The 13227-nt window shown below is 35.4% G+C and overlaps 1 protein-coding gene across 2 annotated transcripts in view; it reads left to right on the top strand.

Annotated features, from left to right (window-relative positions):
• SPAG16 (sperm associated antigen 16) overlaps nucleotides 1-13227 on the top strand; it is a 1004778-nt gene that overhangs the window by 600559 nt on the left and 390992 nt on the right. For both annotated transcript variants that reach the window (XM_047872137.1, XM_047872136.1), the window contains exon 13: nucleotides 7328-7454. In XM_047872137.1, coding sequence (XP_047728093.1) covers nucleotides 7328-7454 — 127 coding nt within the window. The remainder of the gene's footprint in view (nucleotides 1-7327; nucleotides 7455-13227) is intronic.

Here is a 13227-nt window from a genome sequence, read left to right as displayed (position 1 = left end):
TTCTGTGACCACAGAAAGTTTCCTTGTGTCTTTATTTAATCAGTGCCTACTCCCTCTAGCAAATACTGTTCTGGTTTCTGTAACCACATATTATCTGTTCTTCTTTTTTTTATCTTTTTCTTTTCAAGTTTTTGTTTAAATTTAAATTCATTTAAATTCTGGTTAGTTAAATATGGTAAAATTGGTTTCAGGTATAGAATTTAGTGATTCATTATTTACATATACACCCAGTACCCATCACAATAAGTGTCCTCCTTAATACCCATCAACAATGTAGCCCATCCGCCACCTACTTCCCTCCATTAATCAACCCTCAGTTTGTTCTCTATAGTTAAGAATCTCTTATGGCTGTCTTTCTCTCTCTCTCTTTTTTCCCCTGTCCCCTGTGTTCCTCTGTTTTGTTTCTTAAATTCCATATATGAGTGAAATCATATGGTATTTGTTTTTCTCTGACTTATTTTGCTTAACGTAATACATTCTAGATCTATGCACATCATTGCAAATGGCAAGATTTCATCCTTTTTGATGACTGAGTAATGTGTGTACATGTACATGTACTGGGTAATGTATGTACGTACATACATACACACACACATATATACACCACATCTTCTTTCTCCATTCATCAGTTGATCGACATTTGGGCTCTTTCCATAATTTGGCTCTTGTTGAAATGCTGCTGTAAACATCAGGGTGCATGTGCCCCTTTGAGTCAGTATTTTCATGTCCTTTGGGAAAATACCTAGTAGTGCAATTTCTGGGTCATCAGATAGTTCTATTTTTAACTTTTTTGAGGAATCACTATACTGTTTTCCAGAGTGGCTGTACCAGTTTGTATTCCCATCAGCTATGTAAGAGGGTTCCCTTTTCTCCATGTCCTTGCCAATCTCTTTTGTGTCCTGTGTGAGGTGATAATCTCACCGTGGTTTCGATTTGTCTTTCTCTGATGATAAGTGATGTTTGACATCTTTTCATGGGTCTGTTAGCCATCTGGATGTCTTTGGAAAATGTCTGTTCATGTCTTCTGTCCATTTCTTAACTGTATTATTTATTTTAGGGGTGTTGAATTTTAAAAGCAACTTATGGAAATCTGTTGCATTTCGATACACCAATAATGAAGCAGTAGAAAGAGAAATCAAGGAATCATTCCCATTTATAATTGTACAAAAACCATAAGATACCTAGGAATCAACCTAACCAAAGAGGTAAAAGATCTTTACTCTAAAAACTATAGAATACTTATGAAGGAAATTGATGAGTACATAAAGAAATGGAAAAACATCCCATGCTCATGGATTGGAATAACAAATATTATTAAGATGTCTCTGCTACCCTAGGGCACCTGTGTTGCTCAGTTAGGTGAGTGTCCAAATCCCAATTTCAGCTCAGGTCACGATCTCATGGTCATGGGATCAAGCCCTACATTAGGCTCTGCACTGAGCATGGAGCCTGCTTAAGATTCTCCCTCTCTCTCTGCCACTCTCTCCTGCTCATGGTCGCTCTCTCTCTCTCTCTCTCTCTTTCTCTCTCTCTCCCTCCCTCCCTCTCAAAATAAATGAAGAAACATTTTTCAAAAAATTGCTATACCTTTAACATACATCTCCTTTCCAAAAGCATGTATTTACATGTAATTTACATGTATTACATGTATTTACATGTATTTACATTTAACATACATCAAAAAATTGCTATACCTTTAACATACATCTCCTTTCCAAAAGCATGTATTTACACAGCTCCTGAGCTTGATGTAGGGCTCCCTGCTGGGTGTGGAGGCTGCTTAAGATTCTCTATCCCTCTCCCTTTGCCCTTCCCCAAATCCTACTTTCTTCTCTCTCTCTGTCAAAAAAAAAAAAAAAAAAAAAAAAGCCTGTACTGCCCAAAGCTATCCACACATTTAATACAGTCCCTTATCAAAATACTAGCAGTTTTCACAGAGCTAGAACAATCCTAAAATTTGTATGGAACCACAAAAGCCTCCAAGTAGCCAATGCCAGCATTATTTTCTCCATATACATGTTTCCATCAGGTGCCATTTTCATTCAGTGTGAATAACTTCTTTTTAGCATTTCTTATAGGAAAGATTTACTGGTGTTGAATTTTCTCAGCTTTCATTTATCTGAAAATTTATTTCATCCTCATTATGGAAGGTATTTTTAACTGATTATTGGATTTTCAGCCCTTAAATGTGTTCTATTATATTGTGTCTCTATTTTTTTCTGCTGAGAAGTAAGCTGCCATGTATACCATTGTTTCCTACATGTTGTGTTTCTTTTATCTATAGCCATTTAAAGATTTTTGTTTTATATTTTGCTTTTAGCAATTTGACTATGAAATGCTTAGGTATGTTCTATCTGTTATTAACTCTCTTGGACTTTGTTGAGTTTCTTGGATCTGTATATTGGTATTTTTCATCAAATTGGGGAATTTTGTAGTTATTATTTCTTCAGAAATGTGCTACTCCTCTCATTCTCCTACTCTCCACCCCACTCTGGAAACCCATTATTTATCCATTAGCCTATGTGATATTTCCCTACTGATGACTGATCTATGATATAGATATTTACTATATCTATATTTTACTATATACTATATTTTTACTCTGTTATTCAAATTAGATAATTTCTGTTAATCTGTATTCAAGCCCACCTATCCTTTTTCTGTAATATCCATTTTGCAAATGATCTTTGATCATCATTTGCAAAAGATCAATGATATTTTTATTTCACATATTGTACTTATTAATTCCTCCCTGTGCTTCTTTTTTATAGTTTCCACTTTTTTTTTAAGTTTATTTATTTTGAGAGAGAGAAAGAGAGAACACGAACAGGGGAAGAACAGAGAGAGGGAGGGAGAGAGAGAATCCCAAACAGGACCCACATTGTCAGTGCAGAGCCCAACACGGGGCTTGATCTTACAAACTGTGGGATCATGACCTTACCCGAAATTAAGAGTCAATCACTGAACCAACTGAGCCACCCAGGCACCCCTCCATTTATCTTCTGAGATTCTTTATTTACACATGCATTGTAACTGTGTCTTTTTATCCTTAAACATTTATAATAGATGGTTGAAGTCTTTTTTGTCTTCTATGGTCAACATTTGATTCATCTTAGAATCTCTATTACTGAGATTTTATCTTGATTATGGATCACATTTACTACGTCTTCACATGTGTAGTAATTTTTTAAAATTATATGCTGGATGTCGTTAATGGCAATTACAGGTAGTCTATATTAGGTGGTCTTTCTATGAAAGGTAGTGAGTTCTGTCCTAGTGATTAGTTTCATTATCAGCAGATTCTTTTTGCCCTTTCTGTCTTGGTTTCATTTTTTGGCAAGACAAGTCTACTTTGGTTTTGAACTTAGTTAATGAAGATGACCCTCACTTTTACTGTGGGGTCTTTCTGGAGTCCCAACTGAAAGTATGAGGTGCCCAGTGAGTTCTCTTCCCTCTGGTTGGGATTAAAGCACAGTGTCTTCCAACAGTCCCTGGTCTCTGGTATTACTGTTCAGCTCTCAGCTACAGATTTCCTAGGGGGAAATCTCTGCTAGGACTATTGAATCTTACTCTGTAGAAATGCCATCTAGACCTTGACAAACAATTCCTAGAAAATCCCCATAAAAACTACTGCCATTCCAGTGCAGTTCCCTTTTCTCAGGTAGCCCACACTGCAAATTCTAGGCATATCAGCAGCCCTAACTGTTCTCACTGCCTTTTGTCTCACAGAGACTTCAATTCTACTGGGGTCCTGCTGTTACATTTAATAGCAGGGAAGTGCTTCCAAGCAGAAAGTCAGGAGGGTAGTGGAGCTCATGTTGAGCTTTTTCTTTCTCTAAAAGATTACTATCTTGTGCTGTGTTTAGTTTAATGCCATAGAACAGTTGCTTTACATAATTTGTGTAATTTTATATTTATTTATTGTGTGAGGAGAAGTAACGTACTGGTTACTCTACATGGTTAGAAACAAATTCTAACAAGACGTTTTTATTGTTAGATAAAGGAGATAACAGAGATTGCCATAGATGAGACAGATTGAAGGTGGTAAGGGAGGCAGGGACCTTCAGAGTTAATACAGAGCTTGTGACTCAAGGGGTTTTGCAACAAGATACATCTATACTTTAAAATACAAAAATGGAAGAGTGATGAACTTAGGGATCGGGACAATAACACACTTGGTGGTAAGTTTTTGTGGAAGACAACAAACCTGATTAGAAATTAGAGATAACATATGTCCAGTTTTTTCTTTCTGCTATTTAATTTAGCAAGTAGCTGTCCCATTCAAAAATAAGTCATAATAAAAAGAAACCAACCCTGAACTTATGAAGAATTATAAAAGTGGAAGAATAAATTAATATAAACAAAATTCTACTAGGGACTATATAATGCAGAAGGAATTACCTAAGCAAAGTTATCAATAATTCAGATAGAAAATACACTATATTTTCAAAGATTACAGAAATGTTATTTTTAATTTATTTTATATGATGAAATATCAAAAATGTTCAAGCATTTCATTATGATTTTATAAGACAGTAGACATATATGAAAAGTAGACTGAGAAATATCAGCAAATAAGTGAAACAGAAAACATAAACCAAAGCTTTTGATGACTCCCCTCTACACACACACACACACACACACACACACACAAATAAACACAATTGAGAATTATAAAGAGCAGAGGTGAAAAAATGAAAAAAAAATAAGGATATAAGCATCATAAACAAAATGTTAGCTGTAGAGACAAATGAGACAAAATAAAAATAAAACCTGGTTGGTGTTCCTAAAGAAAAAAAAATGGAATAAATGGAAGAGAAAAACATAAAGATATAGTGGAAGCAACTTTCGTAGAATAATTATAGTCTGAGAATAATAGATGGAAATAGCTATCAAGTCATGCCATGATAAAATTTCTGAACAGCGGTGTTTGTGAAAGACCTACGCGGCTAATGTGCATAGAAAGCCTATCATCCACAAAGGTAGTTGAGTGGAAATGGGAACAGAGATTAGGTTGGCTTCAGACTTTGCCTGTGGTATAAGACAGTGGAAAATTTCTTCATAAACATTTGAGAAAAAATTGATGAAACAAGATATTATAGCCATTCAAAATTGCTCTTGAAGTAATGAATGATGAAGAAAATGTAAAAAAAATATGGGTACAGAGGATTAATTTAAATATATGTTAAATAAAAATTAGGAGGACAGGTGGGGGTCACTAAGCAACTATGAGATTTGTGAATACTGATCAAATATGTGTTATGATTTTTGATGTTGTAGTATTAACAATGTGATTTTGAAAATTGGGAGGTAAGTATAAAAAGAGGGAGGAATTATACATTTGTTCATTTCCTTTTTTAATTTTACGTTTCTATAAGTTATAAAATAATTAAAAATAATGTAATTTTAATATTTTTTCTTAATGTTAGGATGTCTCTTAGGGAATGATATTTCACAATAATAAAATATTTACTTGACTTTCAGCACCGCCTTTAATTCTGCTTATTTTGTTTTATAGTTAAATCCTGTATAACTTAAAAGTTTACTACTTTAATAAAATAAATATATTCTTCTTATTTTTCTGTTAAATCTCTCTCTGTCTCTCTGTTTCCCCATAAAGCTATGGAGAAAGAATAATTACTCTTCTGGAACAATTACCTTAATAGTTAAGTGTCATTATTTCAATATGGTGGGCATTGGAGTATAAACTTTTAAAGAAATGTTTTATACTTATGTTTTGGGAATCATTAGAAAATAGCATGCAAAATGTCTATATAACACAATAAGTCCTTAAAAATAAAAAAGAAATTATTCTGTACATTTTAGCACTAACCTCAAAAGAGGAAAAAACTGTCAGAAGTAAAATCCAGGCATACTTATAAATATCCAAATATATTAGCTTAAAGGACTAGGTATTATATATTTTAAGCTTATGAACCATATGGTCTCTCTTATAACTATGCAACTCTGCTATAGTAGTGGGAAAGCAGCAACAGACAAGTGTAAACAAATTGGTATCTTCTAATAAAACATTTGCAAAAATAGGCAGCCAGTCTATATGCCATAGTTTGTTAACTCCTGATATATACTGACCCATATCATCAGCTTTAATAATCAAACTATTATCAAGCTCTCTCAGAAATATTGAGATAAAGATGCTAACACAGAATGGTCCTAATTAATGAATTTATTGATTTTACTTTCTTGTTTCTGACATTAATTAATATAATACTTAATTTTGATATGGAAAGACTCAATCACAGAGAGTGTCACTGAGTAACTTACATATGTGTTAATATATTCATAAATCTTAATATCTCTTGATTTAAAAAAAAAAACCATCAAAATCAAGTGAGGAGGAACAAACTTTGCTCCTAACAGTTCTTAGATGCTATGCTCAGTTTGACTTCTTCCCTTCCCTTTTACGTATAAAACCTTGGTCAGAGAATCCCAGCATGTTGGAGCTGGATTGGACCTCTCAGTACATCAAATTAAGTAATCTCATTCATACAGGAAGGAAAGCTGCTGGCACTGAGATTGAATAACTTGCTCCTGGTCACCCTGCTAGCTCTTGTCAAAGTTAGGACTGGAACACGGTCTCCTGCCTCCCATTGCAGAGGTTTTCCCACTATGCCAGACTACCGGATATGGCATGGCTCAAGCCAGAAAGGAGCCAGTTGGTCAGAGCTTAAACAACTGGTTATCTTATTAGAAATATGCTTATATTGACTCCTGTGTTCTCAGCACTGTTAATTATCCTGCTTCTACTCTTTCTCTGTTTTTAAAATATGCGTATCACTGAAGTTCATTAAAAGCAATTAAGCATTACAAACAGGGAATAATGCTGCTCTGTATATACTCTGTTTCCTTGAAAAAAAAAACTTTGATAAAGTGGCAAAAGGCAAAACTGCAGTTTTATTTCTTTCTTAGTTATTTCTAACAGTAGAGATCAGAATCGAATTCAGTGGGTTTAGAATGAAGCCTGAACATTTGCCTTCCATTGTTTTCTTTTCTTAGCATATTCGTTTATTAGATGGGGACTATTTTTATTTAATCATTTCGTGAGAAGGAATAAATGACAGTTGGTGTGACTTTATAAATTGAAGGTAACTTAAATTTAGTCAGTTGTATGCTACTAATTCTATAAAGTGCTTGGGACGTCAAGTGACTAGAATTTTCCCTTAAAATGTGGCTTTTGTATATTTTTGTCATTTACAAAATTACACTTCAGATACTTAAATTATCTTCATTAGCATTGTGTAGACAGCATAAGAAACATTTAGGTGCTAACTCCTAAGACTTGAACTCTCCATTTCTGTCTACACAGTGAAAGATGCAGATGCACTTTGTACGGACATGTGGATTCTGTGAACAGCATTGAGTTTTTTCCTGGTTCCAACACTCTTCTCACAGGTTCTGCAGATAAGACCCTGTCTGTATGGGATGCAAGAACAGTAAGCAAATCTTCAGCCCTTTTTTAGGTGTTGATAAGTCTAATCACTCTTGGTCACTCTTTAGGTTCTGGGTGCAACTTATAAAGTAATTGTGCAAGGGCATGGAAGGTAAAAAATGGGAGTGTGTTCCTATTTACAAGGTCTTGCTTAGGTACTCTTACCTACCCTGCCTCCTGTATGTGTAGGGGTTACAAAAATAATGCAATGACTTCATTAAACATTAATTCAACAATTTTTATTGAGACAGAAACTCTTCTGGTTCAGGAAATATGAAAGGGGAACATGTAGTGCTTCTCCTTAAGGATCTTGTAGCAAAGAGAAACAAGAGATTATCTTAATGCAATGAGGTATGTTTTTAAATGGAAGAACATACAAGAGAGAAAGCCTGGAGAACTGTCATCTGCCTGAAAGGGTATTGATGGCTTCCAAGAGGAGTCTGTGCTTGGGCTGAGATGTGGAGGATAAGTAGGATATATCAGGTAGTCTGGAGAGTGTGGACTCTGGGAAAAGGTAGTGCATGTACAAAGCAGTAGAAATGTGAGGCTTAAATAGTATGTTCTGGGTGTAATAATATGTATGAATAGAGCTTACAGAAGAAGAAACAGCAGGTAAGAGTATTCAGAGAGACAAGGACAAGGTCATGAAGTACCTGATTCAGGTTTTATAGTGTTTCAGGGGCAATCTGTTAGAATGTCAAGGAAGCAGGGTAACACAATCAAATTTGCCTTTTAGAAAGACTAATATATTATGGTAGTTGAGTAAGGGAGTCTGTTTCATTGAGGAAGTTGGTACAACAGGCTGTGAGTGGATGGGAATTTGAACCAGGAAACTAACAAAAAAAAAAAAAAAAAGGAAGAGAATGGTTTAAAGGCAGGAAGTTTAACTCTCAGAATTTGAAGAGTGATTAGAGGTAGAGATTATGGGAGGAAGAGGTGTCTAAGGTGACCAGCTGTGTGAGTTTGTCCACAGCTGAGGAATGTCTTGGGTCACGGGATTTTCAGTGCTAAAACCAGACAGCCCCAGATTACTGTTGATTCAAAAGTGAAGTTGATATAAGGAAATGGAGACAGAAAGGGGAAACTACATTTTCAAACAGTTTAGCAGTGAAGTTGAAGAGGAGAAAAGGCTGTAGCTCTAGGGTCAGAAGAAAAACAAAGGGTCCCCTTTGTTCACATAGGAAACAACAGGTTTATTTTTTCAGGGAAACAGCAAAGGGAAGGGAAGGGATTGAAGATGGAGGAGAGACAAGAGATAACACAGAGGCTTATTGAGCACAGATTTTAGTGATTTGAGAAATTCCAAGATTTGCAAAACAGGATCTCCATATCCATTCTTAGTAATATTTGATGAGGATAGCAAAGAAAACAAGGACTCTGGGAAACTATACCAAAAAAAAAACAAAAAACGAAGAAATATCCATAGATTCTGATTCCTGGGTCACTAAGGAAATGCAACTTGTAATTTCTCTCTTTTATCTTCCCACATATGACACATGATTGACATCAATAAAGGATTAAGATGATGAACATACAGATGGTGGGAATAGCAATCCAATTCAGTATGGGAGGCCCTATTTAGTCATCTGAGGCAAACTAATTTAGGATGAATACACAAGAAGTCTCAGGTTCACATACTACAGAAGAAGGCTATAAATGTCTTAGACACCAACTTCACATGTTGCAGAAATTTAGACTTCTGAAGAAGCAGAAGTCAAAAGGCACTGGGGGAAAAGTATGTCAGACATGACTTAAGAATAAAATCAGAATGAATTGTTATTGAGTACAAAAGTCCTGCAACCTTCTCCTTGCTTTAAAATAGCTTAGACCCTGATATAGCAGAGTTCACTCCTGCTAATGGAGCATCAGTGGAAAAGCAAGATTTTCAAATGCATTTAGCCTAAATACTTAGATGTGAAGTGCATATAAAAGCAACTGGTAAAGGAAAACCCACAGAGAAAATATTAATTTAGCAGTGACCCAAATTTTATGTTCATTTTCTCTTGATTTCAGGGTTTTTTCCCCCTTCTCTCTGAAAGTGCTGTGACTGAATGTTCTCAGAGAGCATGTCTCTTATTTATTTTTTCTCATGAAAAACTGAAGCACTAGTGCTTAGAAATAAAACCTTTCTTATTAAAAGAAGTTGCCTCTATATATTTGCCTTAAACGCACAGAGTTGTTTTCTGATGGTGACCTTCCTACCTGATTTGTGAGCTCTTTTTTGTATTGATCTTACTCCCCACAGTATCTCTGAGAGCAGAAAAAAGATTCATCACAGCACAGGGCCTTTAGTATATGGTAGCATAGCATTGGGTTAAATGTATGTGCAGAGAAAGATTGAATCCCAAAAGTATCTCTTTAATCTATCTCTCTATTAAATTGGTTTAATGGCAAATTAAAGTTTATATTACTATGTATGCTAGTTTTAAATTAATTAATATTAGGAAAAGGACTCAAATATTTTGGTGTAAATGAAATGTTATTCATAAATAATAGTAAGTGTATGATTGACTAGAAATATAATTCATTTGATGAGTTTATTTTCTGAAAACATTTTCAAGCCAGATGGTAAAAAATATATATATACTTAAATTGCTATAATTTAATATAGAATTAGCATGTAAAACAAAGGGAAATTTACTTATGTTATTAATAATTAGACAATGCAAGTTGTTAACTAAAATGTTAATATAAAATTCTACAAATAGCATATGACAACAACTCTAGAGTTAAAACAGAATTGTTTCCTTAAAGTCACATTAGGCACTTCTATGATTTTGTTTCTCATTCACCTCATTTATTTAAAACCCAAGAAACCTTGAAAAAACTAGATTTAAAAAAAATTATATGGCATTTTAAAATTCCATGTTATATGTTGTTAATATACTATGAAATTATTTGCTATTTTATATCCCAATGGTTCATGCAGGAGTTAAAAATAAATTTGCTTTTGTTGGTGAGTATTAAAAGATATTGAAAGAGGGGAGCCTGGGTGGCTCAGTCAGTTAAGCATGAGACTTCGGCTTCGGTCAGGATCTCACAGTTCGTGGGTTCAAGCTCTGTGTTGGGCTCTGTGCTGACAGCTCAGAACCTGGAGCCTGCTTTGGATTTTGTGTCTCCCTCTCTCTCTGCCCCTCACCCACTCACTCTCTGCTTCTCTCTCTTTCAAAAATGAATAAACATTATTTTTTTTAATTAAAAAAAAAGATTTTGGGGCGCCTGGGTGGCGCAGTCGGTTAAGCGTCCGATTTCAGCCAGGTCACGATCTCGCGGTCCGTGAGTTCGAGCCCCGCGTCGGGCTCTGAGCTGATGGCTCAGAGCCTGGAGCCTGTTTCCGATTCTGTGTCTCCCTCTCTCTCTGCCCCTCCCCCGTTCATGCTCTGTCTCTCTCTGTCCCAAAAGTAAATAAACGTTGAAAAAAAAAAAATTTAAAAAAAGATTTTGAAAGAGAAAACCAGGGTAGCTATACCATCTTCATACTGAGATGGGTGACATTTTTGGACTTGTAACATTAGCTGCATCCATATTGTGCCAGTGTACTTCTTCTTTCTAACTTTTGGATTATTTTAATTCTTTGATAAATGATAAACTGTCTGGTTACCCTGAAAGTCTGAACCGAAAAGGAGATAATAGCTTCCTTCTCTTCCTAGTAAAACAAGGACAGCCCATTTTGTCACCTCAGTGTGATCAATTACTATTGAGACATCCTCTAAAATATTTTTTGATGAAACATGAAAATGACCAGTGGATTATATTCCTATAAATTAGTTTTAAACCTCTTTCTCCCATTTCCAAACATATATTAGTCTTAAATCATTAACCTAATCTAACAGCTTATTGTCAAGGATAATGAATGTATAGACCTCTAAGTCAGTCTCTAAGTCAACTAGACAGATCAGCTCTGAATTTTGTGGGAGATGAGGAGAGGGATATAAATCTCTATAATTACCAAATGGAGGCTATTAAATAGCTTGCAGTTTGAAAACTCATGAACTTGCTCTGTTTCATAGGACTACATACAGAAAGAGTATTTTTTCTCAAAGTTATGAAACAGTGAAAGTATTATATTAAAATTGAAAAATAAGATTAGAACATTGCCAGAAAATGATGTATATAATATAGGACATTTAATCAAAACTTATAATGCCCTCTCAAAAAGTGACATGAAAAAAAACCTAATATACGTCAGTGATTTGGAAGCCCATTTAAAATAAATGCAATGAGATTATTAGTCATTCACAAGTCCACTGAAAATATTAAGCCATTTGATTTTTTTTTAAGAATGTGCTCACTGTACAGTAAAGCATAGGATAGGATGAGTTATACTTCTATGAGTTGTTCAGAGCTGGGCTGGCAGCAGAGTTGCTGACATTTTATCTCTTGTGACGAATCAGACATAGAGAATTCATGCCTGAGACTGCCTTTGATTGCTGTGCCTCGCCCTCTGGACTAACTTCAGGCTCTTGTCCAGCATTTGATGTTGTCCTGACTTAGCTTTAGCCAAAAGATCCAGTAACTGATGACTGTGAAGTCCTGTAAGGTGGAGAATCTAAGTACTCACCAAAGGAGTTATACTGCTTGATCATGTCTGGTGCCCAGCCCAACATCATCTCTGTAGTTCAGCCTGCACCCTGCACACACCTGTTGTTTTCCCCCCGATAGGACCTGGTGAATTCTCAGAGGAGCCTGGCATTATTTGGAAGCTAGAATATGGACATAAAGGCCAAGCTTGCACCTTCTCTCTCTAAGTTTTATTCCTTAGACACATTCAATTTAGTAATCTTTATTGACATTCTTTGTGCCAGGCAACATGCTGGGTTCTCGATTATTGACTGGGACAGAGTCCCTGCCATCAGTGAACATGTGGTCTATTAATTACTATGCAGTGGTAATAAAGATATAAAGCCATGTAGACAGAAAGATAAGCTATTTTAAAATAATGGAGGGGCACCTGGGTGGCTCAGTCAGTTAAGCGTCCGACTTCAGCTCAGGTCATGATCTCACAGTTTGTGAGTTCAAACCCCGTGTCGGGCTCTGTGCTGACAGCTTGGAGCCTGGAGCCTGCTTCAGATTCTGTGTCTCCTCTCTCCCTGTCCCTCCCCGACTTATGCTCTGTCTCTGTCTCTCAAGAATAAATAAATGTAAAAAAAATTTTTTTAAATAATGTAGTAATTGCTATATATAAGTACAGTTTTGGCCTTTTATACCAAACTTTATTATTTCAAAAGGTGATTTTATGATTAACACTTACTGGATACGTCCCATGTGCCATCACTGTAATGCTGACTGGAATTACCATTATTGTCTATACTAGGAATTGAAGAAAACAAAGGCTTAGAACAGTGAAATGTGTTGCCCACGATCAGCCAACTGGTTGGTAGCAGAATCAGTAAACTAGCTGATTCTCCAACCTCAACTCCATATTGTTATTTTGTGGCCTCTAATTTTTGTTGGTTCTCACTGAAAATTAGAATAGTGTTAAAATGACATTTCAGTGAGAAAAGATGATTTAATATCCCCATATTTCCCAAAATATTGGCTTAACACAGTAATTCAGTGATTCACAAGTCAGATATATTGCTTAGATTTAGCAACTCTTAGAGCTTCAAATGCCTCACAGATACAAAACTCTTAAGGGAAAACATGTATAATGGTCTGTAGCTATCAATTTGGATACTGGATTTTCAAATTCATCCACCAGTTATGCAGAGCCATTTTTGCTAAAATTATGCTAGGCATTTTTCATTTTCTGAAGTTGATGTATTGGCCTTATAAAC

This window comes from Prionailurus viverrinus, chromosome C1 (genome assembly GCF_022837055.1).
Source record: "Prionailurus viverrinus isolate Anna chromosome C1, UM_Priviv_1.0, whole genome shotgun sequence".
Lineage (NCBI taxonomy): Eukaryota > Metazoa > Chordata > Mammalia > Carnivora > Felidae > Prionailurus > Prionailurus viverrinus.
The sequence above is the reverse complement of the archived record's forward strand: the minus strand, read 5'-3'. Positions and strand labels throughout refer to the sequence as shown.